The sequence below is a fragment of the Passer domesticus genome, chromosome 5, assembly GCF_036417665.1.
Source record: "Passer domesticus isolate bPasDom1 chromosome 5, bPasDom1.hap1, whole genome shotgun sequence".
Taxonomy (NCBI): Eukaryota; Metazoa; Chordata; class Aves; order Passeriformes; family Passeridae; genus Passer; species Passer domesticus.
This window is the reverse complement of record NC_087478.1, coordinates 21,629,999-21,656,903: the sequence shown is the minus strand read 5'-3', so window position 1 is coordinate 21,656,903 and position 26,905 is coordinate 21,629,999. Positions and strand designations below refer to the sequence as shown.

At 37.9% G+C, this 26,905-nt stretch overlaps 1 protein-coding gene across 4 annotated transcripts in view; it reads left to right on the top strand.

Moving 5' to 3' along the window:
• The window catches only part of CPED1 (cadherin like and PC-esterase domain containing 1), a 138,607-nt gene that overhangs the window by 41,163 nt on the left and 70,539 nt on the right, over positions 1-26,905 (top strand). For 3 of the 4 annotated variants that reach the window (XM_064422290.1, XM_064422289.1, XM_064422293.1), the window contains exons 6-12: positions 5,690-5,846; positions 7,403-7,568; positions 17,627-17,769; positions 19,137-19,209; positions 20,786-20,953; positions 21,865-21,993; positions 23,042-23,205. In XM_064422290.1, coding sequence (XP_064278360.1) covers positions 5,690-5,846; positions 7,403-7,568; positions 17,627-17,769; positions 19,137-19,209; positions 20,786-20,953; positions 21,865-21,993; positions 23,042-23,205 — 1,000 coding nt within the window. The remainder of the gene's footprint in view (positions 1-5,689; positions 5,847-7,402; positions 7,569-17,626; positions 17,770-19,136; positions 19,210-20,785; positions 20,954-21,864; positions 21,994-23,041; positions 23,206-26,905) is intronic. The other variant, XM_064422292.1, reaches the window with a different exon arrangement.

Genomic DNA, 26,905 nt, shown 5'->3' with positions numbered 1-26,905 from the left:
AGTACATTTCAACCCACAGCTTAAATTAATTTACCTCTAGATCTGTTTTACTGTAAAATTGTTTTGTTTTTAATACTAAACCTATTTAGGTGTCCAGAAATTACATGTAGTTTGACATTTACTCATCCTAAATGTACAAAGTGTGTTGCTCTGAGATTAAGTGTCTTAGAGGGTGGGATCACTGCATTTTTTAATGTGAAAAGCTTTTAAGGGCAGCTGAATCAGTAGTGAGCAGTAAGCAGGATATTGGACTTGCATCAATGTTGACATCGCAAATAAAGCTCATAATGCATATCAAGACCATCACAGATTAAGTTTCAAGCAAGAAACCACATTCCAGTGAACTCAATGCAGATGTTTTCAGGACTTCACAGGGGGCCAGGATTGTCCCTATTGTTTCTAGTTTCCTTCAAATATTCATCATCTACTTTGAGTTTCACAGCCAAACTTTTCTAAATGCATCGGTCATGAAACTGAGTGCTAAAGGTTCTCTCTCTTTCTTTAGCAACCTCAGGGCATAATGTGTAAGCCATAGCAAATTGTTTCAGTCTAGTCTTTGTTTCAGTCTTTTAATCCAAAAATCAAATGGGTGACAGGAAGCAATTGAATGGAATAGATCTGCTTTCTGTGATAAGTCTCAAGGCACGTAGTGGCAGTAGTTCAAGTGAAATCATCCATCCTCCAAAATCAATACTGAAAAATGGAAAAAAAAATAATTTTCAATGCTCATTGCTTTCAAAGTTATGCAGCTTAGAGTGGGTTGCTGTACCTGATTGAGACAAAGGTTACTGGGCTTTATTTTGATCAAAATTCCTTGTCCTGGAGAACTCAGAAGTCTGCCTAAGAATCTGTGAAAGCTTTTTAGGCATCTCCTGATGTGGAGCAATCTTTTCAGTTGTTAAACACACCTTTCCAACCTACAGAGGCTGGAAAATTGCCCAGCTGTAAATTCTAGAAGAGGACCAGGTTGTAGCAATACAAGTTGTCTGGTGTGCTCCAGCAGCCCATCCCGATAAGGAAAATGGATGACCGCAGAACAGAATGCAATATGGAGTTCTTCCAACTTGCTGAGGTGCCCTATCAGAATGCGGACCTGCAAGGCTGGCAGAGAGGACCTGTTATCAGTAGGTCCTGAATATTGTACTGTAGAAACTGCTGACAAATGACATGAGGTGCCATTCCCTTTTTTTAATTTTTTTTTTTTTTTTATGTCAGAGAATTGAGACTCCTGCTAGAAACAGACTGCCACTATAAAAATCTAGGAAGACATCCATAATGCTTCTGTGCAGATGGAAAGGCTGCTGTACAGTTTCAGCATCAATGTATTTTAAAGTTCTAAAGCAATACTTTTCCTGCCAAAAAGAAAAGCAATAGGATTTGTTCTTGTTTGCAAGAACAAATGTGCTGAGTTTATAATTTAATTTTATGGAAGATATCAACAATGTGCTGGGCTCAGAACAGAGCACAGCACTTCAGTTGCATTTCATTCCATCTCTAGCTTTGTGCTTCATTAAACAACTAGGAGCTCCCAAGGTGACTCAATTGCTCTTGGAATAGTTGATGGGCACTTGAGAAACAAAATGACCTTTTTCTCACAAACAATAGTCTTAATTGTTCCTTGCTCCATGTTTGAAGTGTGTAAAATATAGTCTACTTGATCTTGTACAAAGTAAGAAATTAATTAAAAAACCCACATCATAATCCTCCTTGTAAGATCAAAGGGTACTATAGAAGGAAAGAAAAAGAAGAGAACACATTCTCATTCATCTTCTGTTTCCTTTTCTTTCTATCAGTCATTACTTAGTTAAACCAGTAGGCTATTTTCCTGCTGAATTCCTTGCCTTTGCAGATCACCAGATGCTCCTGTTAACCTAAGCATTCCATTTACCACCAGGCCAGGTGGCTGCAGGCTGGTTTTGCTCCAGGAATTCTCAATTTGTCCAAATGTACTTCTAGCTATTGGTAAACGTTTTGCTCAGCCACACGTTGTAATTGTTAAATCAGCTATTCTTTATTGTGTATGTGTTGAATCTCTTGTTACACTTCAGAACTCTGAGCCAAAGACAAGTAAGTAACTTGTGAGTCAGAGATGGGGGGAGAAGGAGCAAGAAGTTATAGCTGTGTAAAAAACTTGAAAGGCCTCATTAGATGTCAGTGAGGCTGCTGCATTAGGTTGTCACTGTCAACTGATCTGTTTGACTGTTGTACTTTGAGAGATTGCAGTTGACAGAATAGTGCCTGCCACCAGTTTGTGCGACAAAGGGGTGCTACATTTTTATTTTTTTTTTAATCTAGAGATGTTGACTTGCTTTGGTGGATTTTATACCTCCTCTTTGCATATGCCATGCAGCTGTTCTTATGTCTCAGGTCTGTGTTTTACCTGCTGCTGTGGTTATTGTGTGAATTCAGGGGAGAACATGTAGTGGCCTCCTTACTCATGAGCATGGCCTCACAGTGAACACCCTAGGAAGAGGTACAGTCGTGTTGTTGTTGGTACTTTCAATGCCACCATTCCAGAGATGTCAGCATCAGAAGCCTTCTTCAAGCCAGAATTTCAAGGAAATGAAATTGTGTTTTTTTCAAAGTGAAAGCAGGTCATAGGTCCCACCATAGGTCCTTTGTGTTACACTGGAGCATCAAAAATGGCAGCAGCAAAAAGTATTTTTGGCAAAGTCTGCAGCTGCCCCTCAGGAAAAAGAGCACTTGTGTAACATTTCCATTACTGCATAGTCACTGTAAAAATAAAAATTATTTAGTTTACTTTTTTCTTTGATCTTTAGACTCTGCTACAAAAATTATGATTTACAAATTAAAAATAATAAGATTTGGATTTTTGAAAGAGGGGATGTAGTCTGGTATTAGGGTGCTGGGACTCTTTCTGACTTGGTTTCCCAAGCTGCCTGACACATCAACCGCTGAGCCTGCTTCACCTCTTCCACTATAAAATGTTGATGTTTACGTACTTCAAGAGGACTGCTTAATTAACAACAGCTTGTAGAGTGTTTTCAAGATGGAAAAACATGGCAATTACTGCAAACAGTAAAGGCACTGCAGGGTAATTTTCATTGATGATAAAGTTGATTAACAAATACACAGCTCTAATAAACACTGTTACTGCTTTTGAGTGCAGGAGCAGGTGAAGAGTTGCCATGAGAACTGATGCAGCTGAGTGTGCTCAGTACAACACTACTGATGTCTCTTTATTATTATGGTAATTGTGTTCATTGATTACTAGGAGTAGATTTACCAAAGTGAGGGACTGTCACTCCCTCTTGACTCTGCCTGATGGTGTACATGCTCTGAGTCATCTCAAAGGAGTAAGCACCTAGTGACAGTCTCACTTCTTCTTAGAGCCCCGCTGTGATGGGCTGTCTCCCAGGGGAATGCCAACACAAAACCAATAAAGGGATGTAAGGCACCATACAAACAGGATGCTCTATAAAAGAGGTAGAATTTATGACCATTGCCCCTTTTTTAGTTTTCAATGCTAATCATCATCATCCTGAAATTTGTTTAACATTCTCTTCCTTAAGACATGGCAGTTGATTTTTTTTTTTGTTTGTGGTTTTTTGTTGTTTTGGTTTGTTGTTGGTTTTGTTTGTTTTGGGGGTTTTTGGGGGTTTTTTTGGGGGGGGGGCTGGTTGGGGTTTATCTCTTTGGGTTTTGTTTGGGGTTTTTTTGGGTGTTTTTGTTTGTTTGGTTTGGTTTGTTGTTGTTTTTTGTGTTTTTTTTTTTTTTATTTTTTTTATTCAGGCATTTTGCAATGACTTAGGGCAATACTAAGGATCTTCTACCCAGTAGTTTGAGAATTTGAGAAAAGTTTTGGTTTTCATCTGTCCCTACCCACTTGTTTTACTTGGGTATATCCACCTCCAAGAAATGGCCCACTGCATAGTAACAAATGAATTAATGTCAAAGTAATCTTTTTTTTCCCCTGAAACAGTTAAACTCTCATTTAAGAGGGATAAATACAGGTACACAAACCTCATCTCATTATTTGCAATTTGTGTCTTGTGAGTTGTTACTTGTTGCTTTAGCAACACAATTAGAAACATGTTTTTAAAAGGAAAAGACACATTACTTTCTTGAGTAATGACCTGTGCAGCCCTTCTCTGCCATGTTCTTATTTTCAGTAAAATGTTTACTTTCTTTTAAATGGCTAAAGTGATGCATAGGAGTAATTACACGGGACCATTGCTAACTGCCATGGTGAAATGCCATTGTCTGTCTACAGTGTAGAAATTGCCATACTAAAATGCCCTTGTGTCTTTACATCAAGTCAGATATGGAAAAAAATACAACTTGATTTTGCAGTTCTGGTTCCTATGCATATTGAGAAACAAGTCTGCTAAATAAATTACTTAATGGGAATTTGCTGTCTTCCTCCTGTTGTCACTACACAGTCAAGTAGGCAGAGCAGTCTACTTTTGTCTCTGTACCATCAAAAACCAGGTAGTCACTTGCAAAGTTCCAATCAGTTGCAATGCATAACACAACAGAAAGATGTCAGTGTGGATATAACTTGAGCATGATGTGCTCTATTAAATAAGTGCCTGGTTTTGATTATTGGAGCCTTTAATCCTGCTAAATGGTGCATGTAAGGCAGAGGATCGGATTAATTCTAGATCCCAGTTGAGACTGGAAGGTTGAGCCAAGCTGATCTGATGAGCAGCCAATAAATACAATCACAATGTCATTTTAATAGGCTCTCTAGGAAAATGAGTAGATTAATAGTTTTTTTCTTTAAATGTCTGTTTACAGCTCGTCACCAGGAGCATAGCTTCAGTTTTATTTTTCATTTCATGTACCAAGGTTGAGAGTGCATGCTTTGGAAAAGAAGCTCTACAAAGAAATTCATACCATAGCACAATGCAGTATGTCAATAAAAAGAAAAGCAATAAGGTTTGGGAATAATTTGAACAGCTTGATTTTTCCTGACCATTACTTAAGTACTTGAAATGTGAGGTGTGTTAGAATTAATGAATACTACCCTACATGAAATAATGACACATCATGAGGGCTTTGTGTCAAGCACAGCAAAAGCAGAAAAATACATGCCACCCCTTAACTGATTTCACATCACAATATTTTGATTACTATTAATAGTCACATGCCTCAATAAGCTTGAGAACTGTGGTACATCAGTCCTACTCCCACTGTGTTTGGTGGCAGAGCTAAGGCTCGCATAGGTTTCAGTACCTGAAAATTGTAGCCTTAGTGGTGAACACAGAAACAAGGATATGAGCTTATTTATTGAGCTATGTTATTACAGTAGCAAAGTCCCTTGGTTCTTATTCAAAGAAATTTCTTATCCCCATTAATTGTAATTAGTGCTCCATGAGGAAGCAAGTTTTGGTATTCTATATTTGGAAATCAACGATTTCAGGTTTTTTTAAAGAAGGAAAAAGGGGATGCTTTTTGTATGCAGTATTGCTGCACTCACCTCTGAAGTGGAAGTTAAGGCAGCTAAGCCTTTCAGCCTGCAGCTTGCAGCTGGAAGGGGATGCTTGGTCAGGTGAAGCAGATCCAAAAATGTTTATTGTCTCAGCATTTGTTATTTTACATTTTCATCTGATGTTGGTAGCTTTCCTGTTTTGTGTTTTATTCATTTAATCCTTAGTAGCAGGAGTCCACCCCTGCTTTCAATGCTCTGCTGACTTCCTTTCTCATCCCCTTGGTACTTTTTCAGACCTGCAGCTCCCACTTGTGACCTCAGACTGTTCTGGTCAGCCTGGACTGTCAAGGGCCAGCACTGCACGAAATGTGTCCCAGGGCAGCACAATCACTGAGCAGGCACGTGCCTCCCATCTGCAGCACTGGTGGAAGCAAAGCATGAGCACAAAGCTGTAAGTTAATGATGACCCACTCTCAGAAACTGCCAGCGCTTCAGCACACAGTTATTTGGGAGTCAAGGACACAGAATGCAGCAAAAGAGGAGAGCACAGCAGATGGAGCACTTGGATGTATTGCGTCTCATACTTGCAGAATGTTTGTTTCTGTATTAACTAGGTTTGCACATGTTTTGGGTATAAATGTCTAAGTCTTTGAGGCATTGAAACACCTTGACAAATAAATACAGACCCAGAGACACCCCTGAACCTTTAGGTCTCATGGTGGCTGAGCTGTTTCCTGCTCCTATCCCTGCTTTTCCCCTACCACAGACACACGCAGAGATCTGCGTGTGTCTGTGGTAGGGGAAAAGCAGGGATAGGAGCGGGAAACAGAGATTCCCCCCCTTAAGGTGAAGAACGAAGAAGTACTTGATAATTTGTCTGTTATCAAGTGCTGTTTCCTACATTGCACTATTTCACAAATTTTATGTTCTGAGGACCTGCTATTCTGCAGAGGGGAGAAAATTTCTCTTTAAAACAGATGTTATTAGACTTACTTAACAGATAGCAAAATTGAGGTCTGGAAAGGCCACATATTGCCAAAAATTACACAGAAATGGAAGAAGACCCCCTTGTCTTTTACCAGTCATCAGTCTTAGAGACCCATAATTTCTATAGTCATCTTCCCATTGAATTTTCTATGAGGTAAATTGACGCTCAGAGATTTTAACAGACAGATTAATAACGCCATTGTGAATATGCACAAGTATAGCTCGGATTTCCCTAAGCAATGAGCTTTTAAATGGTTTTTTCTTGGGTTTGCTTTTTTCTGTTCTGTTTCTATGGCTGACTCTTTTTGTGTGTACTATGGAAGCTGTAGGCCAGTTTTTAGAGAGCTGTGTCACTTCTTCAACAAAGTTGCTTGCAGAATTCTTGGGTTTAACTGATTTGTTATAGGTTATTTCTAGGTATCCTAGACTTTCATAATATTACAATGATTGTATATGGCTTTCATTAGGGGAAATATGCAGCACCACATGTTTCTGTCCCTTTATTACAGAAGAAAGTGCTAACAATATTACAGTCTTTCCATAGGGTTAGGTGGGGATGTTCTTCTGAATTCACTAAAAATCAGCATTAAATAGGGTACCTAGACTATGCATTTCTGTTATTTAACGTGCTTGAATTTCTTTAATGTTTAATTTAATCTTGATTTAATCATTCACTCTGAATAGCCTGGATTTGTAACACTTAATTATTCCCACAGTGCAGTTACCCATATGTATTCTCAAACATCACTCCCTCCAAATATAGTTGCTTCCTGTGTTTGGAAACTAGGAGTTAAAAATGCTGAAAACAGTGAAATTACTTGATGTAAAGCTTTGTTCCAGCCTACATGATTTAACCTACTGTGTTGCTTAACTTGGGGGGAAAAGGGCTAATTTCCTATTTCCACTAATTTCACTATTTCACTATTTTCTTATAGCTAATTTGCAAAAGAACTGTATTAATACTACATATTTTTATTTTTAATTTTTACACTAATGCTACATATTTTTATTACTTTACAGGAATCAGGTATCAACATCAGACCACAAGGATGTCCTTAAAGCTCAAGACTTTTCTGTAATCATCAAAGCATATGTGCTTGTGACATCCCTAACACCTCTGCGGGCATTCATTCATTCAACCACTACTGTCTGGAATCCACCCAAGAAGAAGCATTTTACCATAAAGGTAAAACATTTCATTTCCTCAGTTTTCCATCTTTCAGGCAAAGTACCTAGACAGAAAACTAGAGAATATCTTTCTTCTATTTTACTCCTTCTTTATTAGCAGCCCACAGCCTATGGTGAATATTCTTCTAATGTACAGTTTTCATTTCTCAGAGCCAGAGGGGTTTGCTTCATGAAGCAGGAAAGCATTGCCCTGTGCACTGAGGGCCTGGGATTTGCAGGTGTCCAAGCCCATTTTTATTGGTCACATTTGACAGCAGGTCAAGGTCAGGGTTTTCTCTAAAGCACAGCAGTGTGGGTGCTGCCATGCAGTAGCAACTTTTGCTGGGATATTGACAGTGTTGTGAAAAGGGAAAGTAAATATTTAAAACAGTTTGTTTATATTCCTTTTTTAGGTGCAATAAAACAGACTAGAGGAGGGTCAGGGCACTTCTAAATAAGGGGAAGGAAGTATACAATATACCATGGATAGGGTGGTTCCCCCATGGTCTCAATTTTATGAAGAAGGCACAATTTCATATGTGCCTTAGATTAATTCTGGACATCTCCAAGTGCATGGAGGTACCCCTCTCACTCCACATCTTGCTTCCTCAGGAAATATGCCTTCTCATTCCTTTCTTCTTCTAGAAGGGAACTGTGCTTGTAACACATCAGCTCTTTGTGAAGAAGCTACAGTTGTGCTGCTGCTTCTTCCCTTTTGAAGAATTAAGGTCACAATGTGGCAGTGATTTCTTGAGGTTGCATACATCAGCTCCTGCAGCAGCTATTAAAGGATGGGTGTGCTTTGCCCATGCAGCCTTCTTGGGGTAGGAGCAGGTCATGGCTTTGGATCAGTCTGATATCACCGTGGTATCACTGTCAGGACTGTTGATGATATCAGCCATTTGGTACGTTCTACAATTTTAGCTCTTGCCAAGTGGAGTGCCTAGTTTAAGCTCATTATCTAATTCTAGTCATTAGAGAAACAGACACCTCTAGAGAACAAATCATCACACTTAATTTAGACACCAGTTTTGGAATGAGTTTCCTGGTGAAAGTGTTTGCTTCCTTCTATGGGCTATGAAATTCTTAGAGAACATGCCAAATTCTGGATTGCCAAAATTAGGTGAGCTGAATCTACTTCTCTCTTCCCCCCACTTAAGCTGTGGAGGCCCATGGAGATATATTACTTTGCTATGTATTTTCCTCCATTTACATTTATGAAGAGTAATGGTCACTCTCTTTCAAACCCTGGTATTCAGTTTTGGTTCATTTTTATTCAAATAGCACAATGTACAGCAGCGCTGCTGTTGCAGCTGAAGTAGGGACTACTTTAAAGGCTAGTAGTCATTAGTAATTGTTATATGGCTCAGGAAAACAATTCCCACTGAAGAAAGTCTGCTGAACAGAGTTCTAGCCACCATTTACAGAGCACTTTGGCAGCTGAAGAAGCAATAAAAATGATAGATGGAAGTAGCAGTGCATCTACAGTGGTTCCAATCTGTTTACTGCTGTTGTGGCATTGCTTTCCCATAGCTTCAGACAAACGCATCAAAATTGTGAAAAATAACAAAAGATAGGCACCATTTGTGAAAGAAGCACATTTGTAGTGATGTAGACGTTGAAATGCAAATTAACAAAATGATGGAAAATGGGGTGTGTAAGGCTGCCTCTCAGCACAGTGTGCCCTGTAAAGAACATGGAAGGGGGCAGGGACCTTCCAGAAGGGAGACACTGGGAATTCATAGAGTGGCTAGGAAGCACTGCTGAAAAAATCATACAGAGGGTCTGTGCTTGATGCAGAGCAAACAGGCAGGTAACCCACCAGAAAATACTTGGGAAAAGGCAAATTCAGCCACTGGTATCCTTTGTTAAGACATTTTGTCAAGTTTCTCAAAAATTCATTGAGCCCTTCATCCCTTGCCAGTGTGACATACAGTACCAGTCATCTGAGAGAGTCATCTCTCCCAAAGTAGTCAGTGGAGCAGTGCATGCTTGTACCAGCCAAGGAGCCTGGTCCTGAAAGCTCCTTACCTTCAAGTTTCTGCCAGCTCTATTGTATAGGATGGAAATTGCCACATTTTGAAGCTTCAGCCTGTCAAGGTTCTATACAGACAGAATCTCCAAGACCTGTTTTTCCACTGATTGACAGAATACCCACTGGGTACTCAACATGCCTAGAGGGGAGACTTTGGTACTTTGGTCTGGAAAAATTTGCCAGAGCTTTTCCACAACAGACTGAGTTTTGTTTGTTTGGTGGGAATTTTTGGTTGTTGTGGGTTTTTTTGTTTTGTTTTGTTTTGTTTTGTTTTGTTTGTTTGTTTGGTTTGGTTTGGTTTTGGTTTTGTTTTTTAATGCAGAGATGAGAATCATCTTGATTATCTGCTTTCAGTAATGTTATACCATAATTTAGAGACCTCCTCAGTGTGTATAGACCTCTGGATTTTTTTTCTCGTACCAGTATATTTACAACATTTTTAATGAGAAATTCATCCACATTTGTGGTTAACTTAGTTTTGCTATCACAAACTCAGTATGTTAAGTATGTTTAAAATTTGATCTCCCATGTACAACAATGCCTTATGGTTGCTAGGAGTTACTAGAATGTGGGATATATGAAAGAGAGATTTTAAAAAAAACACTGGAGATGGGGTAGCTATATGATATCAATGATTGAGAGAAATTGTGTAAAGAAAAAAACCAGGAGTTTCATAAAAGAATACTGCATTCCTCATTGCCTTTTTGTTAGTAAACTATTGTAAATTATTTTTTGCAATGCATATTTGCCTTTTGTAGTCATAGTGGCATGACTTGAGAATGATTTCTTGAATAAGCATTGGTCAGATGGCAGTTCAGGAACAGTTCAAGTGTGTTTTGCTCACCAGTTGCCAGGTTTTCTCTGGATTATACATATTTTAGTATTTAATTTCAAAAGGCAAAGGAAGGTAAATCCTGAGCTGGCATGAGGATTTTGTGTACAGTCAAGGAGTAACAAAAGTGCGGCTCCAAATTTGGGCCCAGCATGGTAAGATGCAAGAGATGCAGGGGAGAGAATGGCTTTCTGCCACACAGATGTTTAGATATGAGATTTTTGTAATAACCCAGTTTCTTTGAGGAGAATTGGAAGCTGATTATTTAGACTATCTGTGTGTTGAAAAATTATTAATAAAATAGAATATTTGTATTTTGCATATTGTACCAATTAAAGGACAGGTCTCTGTCAATGTATGCAGTGATTCCTTTTGTGTTAATCAACATTATGTATGTGCATTGAGAAGAATGCTGATCCCTAATAATTATTTCTTTTGTAGAAGCCAGAGTGAAAATTAATTAACCAAATTAATTAATGATTAATTATTTCAAGGCTTAGTACACTGTGAACTTCTTCTTTTGCCCTGCCATTAACCTTTCCCTGCCTGATCCCAATGGTTTATGAAGGGATGCACTTTTGTAGACAGAAGTACCACATCCTGCATCGTCAGGGGAAGCTCTTCTGTGCTGTCAGCAGCTTCCCGTGGCCCCTGCTATGGGTCATCATCCTTTTGCCCATCCAAAATTGACAGGTGCCTCCTGGACTTGAGTTCCTTGACTGGTGTTCTTGCATAACCCTTGATGTGCTCAGATAAAACCCTGTTCTTTAGTAATTTTCCAGTTATGAAGTGCAGTAAGTATAATTTATTAAAGCTCTTTACTGTTAAGATTGCTGTGGTGTGAATCACTATAACTGGAATTCTCTTTGTGTATTAAGCATTTGGAAACTTGAGTAAAGATTTTTTTTTTTCTGATTAACATGCATGCAAATAAAACTGGACCCTCACCTTTACAGGAAATCCATCTCTTAATATGACGTGGCAGTCTGGCTTAGTGCTCAGCGTGGTGGAAATTAAGTTACAGTATTGCCCCCAAGTGCCCAGCTTTGGTACTATTTGAAGTATCACCCACACGTATTTAAAGTGAGATAGTATGCAAACATACATACAGAGAAGGAGCAAAATGCTTGCAAACAGCAGAAAGGCTTGGGATTTTTTCTTTTATTTTATGTTTGTTTGGGGGTTTTTGGTTTTTTTTTTTAATTTTTTTAAATTTACTATCGCTACCTTGTCACTTACAGGACCAAAGACAAAAGAAAAATTACCATCAATTCTTAATCAATTAGATTGCATGGTTACTTGGGACTAAAATTAAATTGACTCATTAGGTTCTGTTAGAATGCTGTAATGCTCTTCTTTCTGGGAGACTGGACATAATATAATGCCATCTCTGTTTTCTTTCCTCATGGTATCTATAATTTCTCTTTTCACTGACATAAGAACAGAAGTCAGTCTGGACTGGGGAGATCAAAGACATGCTTAGTCTGACACTCCATTTGTGGCAGTCAAGAGAGCATCATGAAACTCTGTAACAGACAAACATAAAGTGGTAGTGGTCCCTAGGCAGACTATATCTATTTCTGGTAACCTGCGGGGTTAGAAACACAAAACTGGAAGTGGAATATGTGTCTTGATGTTTAATAAGCTCCAGTGGGCTTTTATGCATGCAATTCTCTACTAGAATTTTAAATTCATGAATGCTTTTGGTCTTAGCAATGTCTTCGAGCAATGATACTGTACAGATTATTATGTGTTGCTTGAGAAAGAGTATTTGTTTGCTTTAAAACTTAAGCAAAGTCAAACATGACTTGATTTCATATCCTTAATTGTCTTAAAAGAAAGAATAAGAAATCCTTCCTTCTTTGTCTTATTCATCTGTGTCAACCTGTCATGCAGTGCACAAATAATATTCTTTCTGGAGTTCTTTTCTGCTTTTCTCTTTCTGAACATCCCTAGTTAGCTAAGTAAGCGCTTGGGACTGATTGTCCTCTACAACAGGTGGATATGTCACAAGTTTTTCTACTATTATCCTGGTCCTTAGCTGTCTGGTGTTTTTCTAGTGCACATATCCTCATGTTTTGGCTGTTCAATCCAGTCAGCTTTGTAAACATGCCATTCTGTGGCTTCCAGCTTTCCTAGACCTGCCTCCTACTACCCTGACTCTTCTCATTCATCCTTTTTTTGAATTCCAGCTTCCCTTAGTCAAGATACACTTTTGGTCCTCACAGCAACCTGGGAAATACTGTTAGCAAATCACCTTTACTTTCCCACTAATAAGTCAGAGCTGAATTGGGAAACCATTTTTAGCTCAGACTCAGTCAAAAAGCCTGATTTCATGGTTGCTGAAGCTGGTGAGTGGCTTTTGGACTTAGTCTTAGGAGCAAGGAGTTTTAGAGAAAAGGAATCTTTCTCAGATGGCCTTTTTTTCTCTCCATGTAATTAAGTTATGAAAGTCTTAAGGGGCAAGATGTTGGGGGTTTTTGTGAACTTTTTTTTCTGAACAATTTAATACCATCTTTTTTTAAATCATATGTAATGAAAAATATATACAGAACTGGGAAATCTACTGTAAAAAATAGTTGGACACTAATGTGATTTCCCCTTTCATTAAGTGCCATGTTAGAGCTGCAGACAATGGGCAGTAAATCAGGAGTGGAATAAAATTAATATTGAATTGGCCTTTTTTCACTCAGTTTTCCTAAAACAAGAAGTTATTGGGCAATGAAAGGACAATGAGTTTAAATTCATCTGAAAAGTATTTCTATTTCATTCTGCCTTTACAGAAAATGTGTACTTGATCCATGTAACTTGACTGCATTTGCACACTTCCGTAAGGCATTATATAAATATTTGGAACATAACTTCTACTGTATAAGTCCAGCATTTGGGTGAACACCTTCAAGCTTCTGAGAAATCTTGCAGTTCTGTATATAGTGATGTTATTGTATAAAATAAATGTGCATGTCTGCATTTAGTCTTACAGCCTACTAAAATTGAAACCCTATTCCTCTGCCTAAAACTTGGCCAGCCAGAGGTCAGCTTTCCCCCAGAACAGGTTCCTGTAATTGCCCGCAGTATTTCCTACTCTGTCCTCTTTAAATTGTTCGCTGTTAGTTCATCACACTCTATCAATGTGCATTTTGCTGGACAGGCAGTCTGTTTCCTCTGAAAGGGAGAGGATCAGCATCAGTGGTGGTCGCTTGAAGAAACCTTCAGCTCTTTAGTATTTTGCAATTGAACAGAGATATTTATATAGTTTTATTCACTCAGAAGAACCTGAGGTTGCTGCAGATTTTCACACATTATCAGCCTTAATCCATACACTTTAAATTTTTCCTATCTGTTGTTGTAAATCCTGTGTCATCTGTTGAAGTCAAACCTAATCTGAACTTGTTTAAATAGGATTTTTTAATGAATTGGAATTTAACCTGAAGTATTCATCTCATCTCTATTGGTCCTGAACCAGGCTGAATAAATATTTATTTTCAGCCATTGGCTTAGAATAAACATTGGTCTAAAACCTGATATCCTCTAATGAGAACCTGTTGAGCAATGTTTCTTTTCTAGGCTGGATAAGGAGAGCTGTAACTAAAATGCAGTTTCCTGGAGATGCCAGTTTTATTTTAATGCCTGTTCTAATGGCAACAGTTGACTATTAATAGCCAACAGCATGCTCTGAGTACCAGTAGGGCAAACCAGCCTGTCTTCATCAATTGTTACTAGAAATGTATACATTATGTATCCTTTGTGTTTATGTACTTGGAAATTGATTGATGGTGAGGGAGGAAATGAGCTAATGGTCCTGGTGCTCTTCCTTCCAGTAATCCCCATCTCTCCTTATTAAACTCTTCAACTCCTTATGCTCCCTGTGCAGCACAATAGAACATCTCACTTAGTCCTTCAATACCTACTGGAGATTTAGGAAGTTGGAGAAAAGGTGCAAGCCAGAGTAGCAGGAATGTAAGTTGTGCACAAAATCTGACAGAGGTGCTGGAAATAATTGCAAAATTCAGCTGAAGACCCACCTTGGTGAGATGAGCCTTCTTTTTATTTTTTAAAAATTATTTAATATGAACAGTTTAATTAACTGTGTTTGTCCTGAACAAGGAACTGACCACTTTGGTGAGATGAGCCTTCATTTTAACATTTTTCTTTATTCACATGAACAGTTTAATTAACTGGTTTTGTCCTGAACAAGGAACTGTAGTGGAACAATTTCCCTTGGAGATGAATATGAATCAGAACTGCTCTGAAAAATGTGGAGCTTCTTGTTCTTAATCTTTGTACCACTCTGTGGGAGAAACACAGCTTTGGTGGTCTTAGGGAAACAAGGACTCCTTCTCAGCTTGTTTTGGAGATGAAATAGACTGTGATGTGAGGATCAGCAAAATCTCCAAATAGTGCATCTGGGGATCCTTTGCCCCATAAGCTCAGGGAACTGCAGTACACACGGAAATAATTCTACAGTATAGAAATACATTTGGTTAAAGCATCATGCAAGATTTCAGCATCATACAAATATCCAAAAATAGAGTTTGACTATACATGCAACCTTTGCTTCACCATTTCCTGCAGTCAGAAGTTCAATTTTATAATTTCAGCCATATATATTGATATAATTTTTTTTCCTACTGGCATTTCAAATAGCTTTACTAAAAAGATGAAATAAAGTCACAGGCACTATATACCTTCAGCACAGATCAGTGCATGGGTCACCATTCTTTTAGTCAGTTAAACTTGGAAAGGCAACCACTTGTTGAAATCAAACCAGAGGTGATAAGAACAGGAAGGCAAACAGACCAAATTCCTATCTTTCAATTATTTACCAGCACAACTGGATGGAATTAGTGAAACTGAAGAGAGCAAAAGCAAAGGAAGATCAATGTTAGCTGTATATTCAAGTATCTCCCATGGCTGGCTGTAAGCAATGTCACAGTATTTTTAAAAAAGGAAATTGAAGAGTGCTTTTTGCATTAACTGTAATATGCTACCTGAAGAAACCGAAAACCATTCATCTATGCCAGTGCAGACCAGTGTGCTGGAAAGTATTTATGCTCAGAAGGGGAGATTCCAACACTTTTTAGAAAATACTGTGGAGTAGAGTATAGAGAAGTATGCTCTAATTTCTGGTGTCAGCACATCACAGCACATCACCAGGAATTAGCGTTGTATGCAGAGATCCTTACTGGGTCTATTCCTGTTCATCATCTTTGTAAAATGGCTGGATGATTGCACAGAGTGTATAGTGAGCAAGTTTGCTGACGGCAGAAAACTGGGAGGATTGACTAATGCATCAGAGAATCATCCTGCCACCCAGATGGGCCTCAGCAGACTGGAGATAAGGACTAAAAAGGACCTCATGCAGTTCAACACAGGGAAGTGCACAGTCCTGCACCTGGGAAGAAACAGCCTCAGGTGCCAGCACATGCTGGAGGCCAGCAGCTGGAAAACAGCTTTGCAGAAAAGGGTCTAGGACACCTAGCTGACCATCAGCCGGCAGTCTGCCCTTGTGGCACACCTGGAGTACTGTGTCCAGTTGTACACTCTCCAGTACAACAGGGATGTGGAGAAAGTCCAGGGTGGGGACGGGGGGCATGGTGGTGCAGTCCATAAGGTGATTGAGAGTCTGCAGCATTCCTTATACGAGGAAATGCTGAAAGAGCTGGGACTGTTTAGTCTGGAGAAGCTTTTCAAGGGCCAGAAGACTGTCATCAAAGTGTATGAATATCTGAAGGGAGGCTGTAAAGAAGACAGTGGTACCTAGTGACAGAACAGACCATGGGCACAAACTGAAACATGGCATGTTCCTTCTGAGCATCAAGAAACACTTTTACTTTGAGGGTGACCAAGCACAGGCACAGGTTGCCCAGAGAAGTTGTGGAAGTCTTTATCCTTGGAAGTATTCAAAAGCTTTCTGGACACAATTCTGGGCAACTGACCATAGATAACCCTGCCTAAGCAGGGGGGTTAGACCAGATGACCCCAGAGCTCCCTGTGGTTCTGCAATCATGTCTTGGAGCTAAAATATCACATTAAACTTTGTTGCAGACTTTTGCCAAGGCGGTGGCTTGGGTAACCCAACTGCTGTGGGTACTTGTTCATGGCTGTAGCAGCCCAAGGCAGATAGTGATGTGCCAAGCATATCATTCCTCAGGAGGGTTGTCTACAGAAGCCTAAATGCTTCCATCATGTTACCCCACTGAGGCATGTATAAGTGGGTGATAATAGAAAATATATACTGACATTTCTAAATAAATGTCATAGAGAAATTCCCAGAAATAGTCAGAAAATTTTCTTTTCTTAGTGTTAATATAAAATGTGTCCTGCATACACTTTACATTCTTTATTTCTGAAGATCATATTTTTTTGCTATGTCAAAGTGTGTCTTTGGTAGGATAGTACTACTTTATTATCTAACAGTTTTACATCGTTCAGATCGTGATTGGGTTCTGTGCTGTATGATAACTCTAATGGAAATATGGTTCAAAGGCAGCCCTTTCTTAGCACCAAGGACTCATAGTACAAAACTTGCCTATGTCCCACTCTTCACTGGATCTCTCTGCTGCTACAGTTGTTTCCCCAAATCTCTATCTGAAGTGATGATAAGGGTGAATTTGCATGAGTGATGAAAGCACCTGAGGCCAGTACTGTGCAGGCCAGTAAATATGCCATTGGGAGGATTCATGAGTCTGAAAATCACAGAATATGCAGACTTTGGTCAAAACACAGGCTGCAGTGGCTGATTACTTTCCCAGCATCTTTCTTCTATGCTCTGTTTAAAGCTTGTTGACTAGGGTAAGGATTTGTAGTCAAGGTCCAGTGAGATAGCCCTTGGCACAGTATGTTAAGAAAAGAGAAGGCTTTTACTTCGAGTGTGCTGTTGCTCACTGATGAAGATACAAGCGATTTTTTGAGGTTTTTTGCCTAGAACCAGTGACAGCAAAAGGTTTTATCAAAGTCAGCTTAGATTCTGAGCAATATTTTTAAAACCATTAATACAGATTTTGTTTTTGATATACTTATTTGTAAATAAAACGTCATTCTTTATTAGTATGCTATGTGGAGCTTTTCATTCCACTTTGTTGTACAAATGAATAAGAATTGAAGATGATATTCCAAGACAATTTTTATTTCTATCAGTCTTTTAATTTGTGATTTTAAGCACTGATTTATTGTACATGCTCAAAAATATATGTATTCTCTTTCACAGCTGCAAAGGTTTTTTGAGATATTCTTCAGAAACAGTTCTCCCCAACAAGCCTTCAACAACATGAAGGAGGCTATAAACAAACTTCTACTTATAACTGAGGTCTTCAGCAAATCATCTGCCTCAGGACCAAATTCTTTCAATCAGTAAGTGACATGCAGTAGTCATTGTAATGCTAATGTCAAGATAGCTCCTTAGAAGAGAATAAAAATTGCAGAAGATACAAGAATCTTAAAATAAAAAATTCCTATCTATTTCATACTTCTTTATAAAGTAAAGACATGCTGCATTTAAGGAGTACAACTCAATATTCACAGTGTTTCTAGTTTGTGAAAAGGTTATGATGACTACTTAGGACCAGATGCTGTTCTAATGAAGTGTTTCAGGCAGCACAAATGGACAGAAATCACTCACAATTGGGCTAGTCCTAACATACATAAAGCTGTATTTCCTTTCAGGGAGCATTCTGTCATATGTCAAATATTTAATGCTAGAGTAGCCCAGGTTGTTCAGAGCTGTCTCTGGCAAGCAATCTGAACAGGAGACACTGTAAAACACTTTATAAAGTGTATGCTATGAAATATACTTAGGCACCAACAGTCACATTTCTGTGTGCAATCACTACTATTAGCGTTATAATTCTTACACATAAATCAACCTCAATTATGTAATATTTTTACTTAATAAAATTATTATTTGTTCTATGTATGTTATGTCCCATCCCTGACATTTTTATGATAAGTACTAAATAAGTTGCTATTTATTAAATTTATGTGTTCAAGCTATTTTGAGAACCAGGTGCTTTAGTAGCAGTAATGTAAAGCTCATTATTTGACTTACACAAGTTGGGAATAAAGCTTACATTGTGAGTGGAGAGGGTAGCAAAGAGGGGAGGAGTGTAATGGGGATGAAGCTATTTTGACAGTGGTCCAAAATCCCTTTTTTACCAATTAAATGGACTCTCTTGTTTGTGTTACACAAGACTTGCTTATAACTCCTGGTCCATGCCTCCAAACATCCCCATAGCTGCAGCAGAGCTCTTTGCTCAACTGAGCCTGGGGTGTTTCACCATCTCTTCCCCTCCAAATATCTTCAAAGCTTTTGCAGGACCTCATTCACTCTCCTGAAAAGGCACTTTTCCCTTCAGTATAATTTACCTCCCTCTATGTCAAACATTAAAACCACCTTTATATAGCACTATTTTCATCACCTCACAGTCTGACTTCTTCCATGTTTCATGCTGCTAACTCTTCTTAGAAATTTATTAAGTCTGTATCACATGTTGTTTCTTGACCTGTGTGTATGTTTTCCTGCATGTCTTCTCTGGACCTGTGTGTGTATTGTATTTTACTGTGTACAGGGACATGGTTCAGTTATGGGCTTGGCAGTCCTAGGTTTATGATTGGAAACAATGATCTTAAAGGTCTTTTCCAACCTAAATTATTCTATGATTCTATATTTCACAACAGTACCTAACATCACAGAAACTGATTCTTTTTATATTGTATTTCAGATGCAGCCAATGTTTTCAAATGCTAACCTTTGATATTGGATTCAGCATGTCCATACACCCAGTAGTTCTTAAGGTGAGAAAATTGCACAAATTATTGCTTCACTCAAAAAAATCACACCAAGAACACAGCAGAAAAACCTCTTTGATAGGTACCTTCAAATGTCCAAGAAATGTACACTTTAATATCAATTCTGGCTGATTGTGAAGAGTTTCTGTAGAAGAAACCAGTTTTTAGAGTCAGAGTTCCTGTGATGAAATTCACCAGACAATCAAAATGTGCAAACTTCTCAGTTTACGTTAAAAGATTAACTATTACCCCAAATGAATATCAGTGAAACAAAATCCATAGGAAGCACTGCATGAAAGTGGATTTAGGTTTTAAATGTGACAGACCAAAGATGAATGGAGGAAGTTAAAAAACCACAGTTGGCTCTTAATACAAGTTAAAGTTCTTCATAAATTGGATTTTACTTCATAATTTCATTACCTGCTTTGACCTCCACTGTGCTGCCTTCTTCCTGGATGTTCCACAAGGCCCTTAAAAGCAGGGAAATGAGACCTGTGCCGGTTTTTGTACCACTCTTGCCTCAGAGCAACCTGTCCTGAAACAATTTTTGTACTGCTTTCCAGCTGTTTTCACTACCTCATGTGTACACATGAATATGCATATGCTTAGATATGTAGAATGTTTCTTTATATTTATGATATACAAATATTAACAAAAATTAGTTAATATATCTCCACTTAAAATCTGTTCAAGTGTCTAGTAATAACACTGCAGTTAATTTCTGAATTCTTCAGAAAAAAAATCCTTTAAACACATAGGGAAAATGCACACATGAAAGAAAGTTTGCAGAATTTAAAATGTCCATGAAGACAATATTTTTTAATTAGTCTAAGAAGACTTATTTAGCTAGTATAAGAAATGTGGTATGTCATAACAACTCAATAATTGCATACCAGGCTGTAAAAAAATTATCCCAGAAGAACTTAAAAAATAAAACATAACATTTACCTTCCTGCATAGAAAGTAAGAACTATTCAACTATTCAACTATTATCCGTTACCCATAAGTTTACAGTAAATCAGTGGGATTTAGTATTTTCTTCTGAAAAAACAAATGTCTTTAGAAAATAGCTGTTGATAATTAATACAGCATTGACTTTGAATATTATACCTTGGAATTTATAGTATGCACACAACCTAGTCATATTGGTGCTACATATGTGTTTATTAGTGTTATAGTAATATTTCATAACCATGAATTTGTTAATTGTGTTTATATATCGTAAAACTTATACTTTCATCCGTAGTAAGAGATGTTCTGTAGTAATCCTTAGTACATGAGTTTTTAATGAGTTATATTAATATATAACCTGATATTTTATATTTTAGAATCAAATATCAAATAAAATAGGGTAAAAAAAAAAATCTTTTGACACGTGTCTGCAATACTGCACTCTGTCCACTGGAGGGCAGCAAACATTGCGGTATGGAGTAGTGACAATGTGGCGCAGCATTTGTTGTTTTATAATCCTGTCACTTTGTGGTGTTATTGCCTTTTTTAAAGTCCCAGTTTAGCATTTATTGCTATGAGAAGACTGGGCTTTTTATTCAAACTGTAAATTTTAATTTTTTTTTTCCAACAGGTGCATGAAAACTTTGACTTCCAAGTTGAGAATGAGTCGACTACTCAGGACCAAATTTCCAAAGAACTTCTTTTTGAAGATACATTTAAATTTCTCTTATCTAATGAATCCTCAACAACCAGTTCCATAGAAGCTTTGCAAAAAATATATGAGTCATCTGTGAGCAAGGTTGTTCACTCCAACTTTTCTGTATTATTATTTGAAAATACTTAATTTTAATTTGTGTGCTTCTGAAACTGTTTGTGCCAGCTTATAGAATGAAGGACTTATTTAATCAGAACCATCTTTTATTGTATTCTTTGGAGTGAAACTGTAGTTACATTGAACAATTGAGGTTTTTTTGTTAAAAATTCCACACTCAAATAATTTAATTTTCAAAAATACTGTGATTGAAAGATATATTTAAAGCTTTAAAAATCAATTTTCCCACTATTTTTTAAAATGGTCTTTTTAAAATATAAGTATCTGTGTGTTTTCACAATTTCATCCAGAATTGGTTAACTCATGCATGGAGATCCATGAGCATCAGAATTAGATTATATTCCTTACAACTTTGTGTCTAATTCTCATGCAAGATCCAGTTCCAGTATTTTTTATTTTTTTGCACTTATAGAATCTGCATAAATTTTACTTCACTAGTGAAAACCATTTCTGACAAGCTGAAATCTCTTTCAGCAATATTTCTCTCAGTCTGGGAACTTTTAAGGATTCATTTCTGAGGAGTCTCTTGCTTGAAAGACTTATGGGGACTAAATTGTCCAGGCAACTTCTGCCTCTTGGACAGATGTCGCTAAAACAGGATCATGAGTTCTAAATTCATGTCAGGATAAGGTAGAAAGCTGCAGACATCCAGACATACAGTGATTACCCAGCCGTTGTTCCAGAGACAGGTAGTTTCTGTGGGTTCATTTCTAGACAAAGCTAGGGCACAGTGTGCTTTATTCTAGACTGAAAAATAGGATGAGCTCTCTAGGAGCTGGCTGGCTGAGGTTAGGGTTGGTTGAGAGCTGCTGTAACTTGTTCCTATGATCAATGAAGGGATTGAGGTCTAACGAAATCTTTCCATGTGATTTCACCAGAACATGCTGCCCTTTCCTTCCCAGGATGGAACATACAACAGAGAAGATGAGCAATGTTTCTCTTTGGAAGAGATAAATTCAATGACTACTTTCATAAAGGAGCTGAAGAGTCTTGGACAATTTGAGCTGGTAAAATAAATAGGGGTTTGTTTTATTGGATATATATTTTATGTAAATCTCTTAACATTTCTTCCTCATTACCATTCTCTGCTGTCTCTGGCATATGTAATTAGGCTGGATTGGCAGGGAAGCAAGAAGATTGAGGTAACACTGATTTTACTTTGGTGGATCATTTAAATTTAATTTAAAATAGATAAAGAAATACAACAGAGTATTTGAACTGAGCTTCCACTGAACAGGACAGCTAAAGCAGAAACAGAGATCAGGAAACAGAAGGAAAAGAAAAGAAGGAGAACCATGTAAATGACTAATGAGGTGGTAAGAAAATGAATGACAATGAAGCAAAAGCAGAAGTGAGTGGACAGACTAGAGAAAGTACAATACTGAGATCATGATCAGAGAGTAGATCTCTCATGATCAGAGAGTAGATGTAGATGAAAAAGTGGCAAAAAAAAGCAGGTGGAATATGTTCTCTTCTCCATGCTTTGAGCTCATTTTTGGAGAAAAACACAGATGAGGGAATAACAGTGTCTGTGAATAGGCACTGTTAATGAAGGAAATGGTGAGTATTCAGAAAATAAAGGATTTGCAACTGAGTGTTGTTCAGAAAGTGTGTATGATATTAGGATTTCTGTGAGATTTCCTGGATGAGTATTAGGGATAGAGACTGATGACACTTTCTGAAGAAGCATTGAGTCTAATATATCTGGAATTCATTGAATCATCTGTGTTGGAAGGGGCCCAGAAGGATCATCAAGTCCAACTCTTAATGGCCAATACAGGGATTGAATCTGTAACCTTGGTATTAGCTTCATTCTCTGACCAACTGAGCTAACCTCAGGGCCAGTTCAGAGGCAGAGGAGATCAACTTCCATGTCAATACTGCTGATCCTGATTTGCAAGGCTGGGCATGACAGTCCTTTTCTAAGTATGTGGGAAAGGGCATTAATATATAACCAGCCCTATGCTGTATATATTATCTTCTGATAATTTTTCACATCTTTGCATTCTACGAACATCATACTGTGTTGTCTCAAATCAGTGTCTCTCTTCTCAGCTTTTCCCTTCTTCTGCACCCAAGATCCAAATGTTGCTGCACGACCTGTATCGAATGGTAGACCCAATGAGGCGGCTTAGCTCAGTCCTGGCTGTGCACTGGTTGCTTTCCAGTGTCCTTCAACAGTTCCAGTTCGTGAATAAAGAGGCAAATCTTTCAGAGTGGTAAGATAACTATTATAAATGTTGAAGGTAGTTTCTCAAGTAATATAATTGGAATGTCTCCAGTGAGCATCATAAAACTTAAACCTTCAGTAGATGTATGTGTACTTGCAACCCTTGAGATGAAGGTCAATCAGCCCATACAGAGCCCTTCCAGCCGTTCGGCCATCAGAACTGGAGCTAGGCTCCTAAATAGAAAAGGTTTTGCTTCTCTATCTAATATGAAGGACTCTGGATTGAAAATTAATTGGAACTATGGTAATTTCTTTAAAGAAAGGTTAATTAGGTGCATTTTTTTCTAAACCACTGTGAACTCTAAATTAGGAGCGTTTCCCAGGGTTAAGACTGTCTTAATTTATGTACCAATTAAAAGCAAAACTGTACAGAAAACATAAAATTTCAGGTGAAGAGTTTTCTAAAATAATTAATAATTTTGATTTGCTCCAAATTTTCTGTCCAACAAAAGACAGGTCAGAGACCATAATACTCTGAGTACATCGCTTTAACTCCTTGTGAAAAGATGGAAAAAATGATGTAATGACAACGTTAGATACACTAAATTTTTGGCAAAAAATTTTAACTTTTGTGAGGAGAGAAAGAGGAAAGGAATGACAGAACAAGGGAAGAAGCAAAGGTGGAGGGAGGGAAGGAAGGAAGGAAGGAAGGAAGGAAGGAAGGAAGGAAGGAAGGAAGGAAGGAAGGAAGGAAGGAAGGAAGGAAGGAAGGAAGGAAGGAAGGAAGGAAGGAAGGAAGGAAGGAAGGAAGGAAGGAAGGAAGGAAGGAAGGAAGGAAGGAAGGAAGGAAGGAAGGAAGGAAGGAAGGAAGGAAGGAAGGAAGGAAGGAGTAAACATAGTACACTATGTTTAGTATAAAATTTTTCAAAATATGTTTTCTGTTTTCTTTATCTCTTAGCTAATGATGTTTCATATACGTGTATGCCATACTGACTACTGACATTTGTGATTACAAACAAGGACTTGGGAACAGAGGCACATTAGACAGTGTGTATGTTCCATTCCACTGAGTATCAAGATAAATGTGTGAATGATATTAGTATGTACATTTTGTTGGGAAAATGCTGTAGTGAGTATATAAGGCATCTGTAAGATTTAAGTTTTAATTTTGTTCCTCCTTGAATTGGGCAAATTTCAGCAAATCGATAATTATCTGTATGTGTCTTTGCTTTACTGTAAAGGGCAGCTTATACTTTGTCACTGTACTAGGTATTTGTTAGTGTTTTAAATATACACAGTTCCGTGAAAGTGCTAAATTATTGTTGTTACTGCCGACCACTCCGATCACTCCCTGTGAGAAGTAACTCAAAGATGCAGCTGCTTGCATTCATATGTAAGCCCTTGCCCTTTTGCAGAAATATTTAGGTTTGCATATCAAAGCATACCAGCCTTTAGCAGCTTTCTGTTCTAATCTAAGCTGTGCCACTCACTCACTTTGAGCAAGCCCCTTGGCCTCTTTTTTCTCCTTCAAGCTCGACATTATTGTATGTGTATAAATATGTAGAAGTACCATGACCTTTCTCCAGGGCATAGGCCAATCTGCTTCTTTGCTCTTTATTTTTCTGCAGTGGCTAACTAATAACACCATTCTCTTCATTCACTGTATAAAAAAACCATGTCCTTTGACATTGCTAAATCAAAATCTTAGCTACATGCATGTGAGGGTGATGCATGTGTCAGATATGCATGTGATTATAATTAATTGCAAGGAAGAAAGAGCTTAGTTGTACTTACTCCCCAAATAACTCGGGTATGCGTTCTCTTTGAGCGTTGATTAAACTTTTTTTCGCCCCAGCTTTGACGAGTCTTTATATCAGAACAATTTTCCTGACTTTCTTCAGTTAAGGCCAGGCTGTTTGGTCAATTTGTTTAACAGTTCTTATTTCTCTGGCTGTGGAAAACTGGTATTTCCTTTTATCAAATCTAGTGATTGCATAACTGACTGTCCCAGCAGACAAGAAATATATGGGAAAAGTAGTGACTTCTGACTGAGGTCTCATACAATTCTTCATTCACTGATCATGACACCACAGAATGAAGGCAGGATATATAGATGTTTCCTAGTCTACATATTGTAACTCATTTCATCTATATGACTAGTATTGAAGCCATAAATAGTATTAGTGAACATTCTGAATTCCTTCCACGGGAGAAACAAGAAGAACTCTAGAAACTCATCTCAAACTGTAATGAAATAATTACAGCCTAGGTGAAAATTACCACCTCAGATGTATTGGTTTAAGATATTACACCTCATGTGTACTCTGAAAAAAAATTTTCGACATTTTTTATGTACTTTTTTCAACTCTATGCAGTTTATGCTCGTGATATGACTAGGACATGCATAACTGCTGCCTTTTGGAATAGGGGCAATGAGGTGTCATGGAAAGTATATTTGGCTATGTGAGATTGCATGGAAGAATCAGATTAGTGAGTAAAACTAACCTTTCTGTATCTGCAAAAGACAAAAGCCTAAGCAGGTGAAAGAGCTGCAAACGTTTTTTAAATCAACTGATATATTTGAAAAATTGGTTCTAGCTTCTCATATGCAAGCCCTTTTTTAGTTCAAACTGGAAGCATCAGTTCTCAGACTGAATTTGGGCTGAAAATACTTTTTTGGAATTTAACTTGGTCATGTCAGTTACCTGGGAAGTCTGAGAAATTAACATATTTTGGACTATGGGACAGAAAAAGGTAATGACAAAGGAAGACAAGGCTAAGGTCACTGACCTAGAATGGCAGGAGTGAGAGACAGAAGGAAGGAGGAAACAAGAGAGACAGTTGGATTAAGTGCCAGGAAATTAATCCCACTCTTGCATCTGAAATTTTTTATTTCACTTCTGAAGATCAGCATAAGGTATTTCATTTAAGGACCCAAATGCCCTCATGGAAACTGTGACTGAAGCCAAACAAACACTCTACAAAACAGAGAACTTATTTTGAAGAGAGAACTACATAACATCATCTAAAGAAAGAAAATTCATAACTCTACTGAATATTGAAATATGGTCTCAATCTTGAGTTTATGACCCGTTAAAAGTTGCACCTTTCTCAACTAACATATCCATCAGAGCCACCTAAAGTGGCTAGTTTTTTTTTTTTTTAAATATTTAAATCTTGTGAAATGCTCTATTTATACATGTCCTTCATTGGTGATTGTCTGATTGCACAGACAATCAGAGCTGTATTACTGTTGCTACTGTCAATCCTATGCCTTGTTTGCTGAATCAGAGAGATGCCTAAAGAGCAGGTTCACACATAATACTTTGGGATGTACACTTTGGGAATCTTCTGCAAGGTACATTTGATAAGCATGCACTCACCAAGGGTACTGACATGCATACATTAGTTTCATTAGAGCTAACTGCAAACTGTGTAGGCAAAGAACACCTCTGTACTTGCCATCTCCAAGATACCTAAGTAAATAGGGGGCCACTCAAACAGATGAAGGTTCTTTCTTGAGTAACAGCATGTGAAGGAAAGGAGTCTGCAAAGCCCTCCGTATTAGGTGGAGCTTCATAACTGCATCATATTTCTGTCTGCTGATTGCAAGGAGCTTGGACAAAGGAAAGCCTCATGGTGCTGATGATTAAAAGGCTCGGGCTGCAGCAGAAATAAATCATTGAACCACAGTCATTTATATTGGAAAGGTTTCTCTGATCCTATCACTTATTACGTGGGAGAACGAC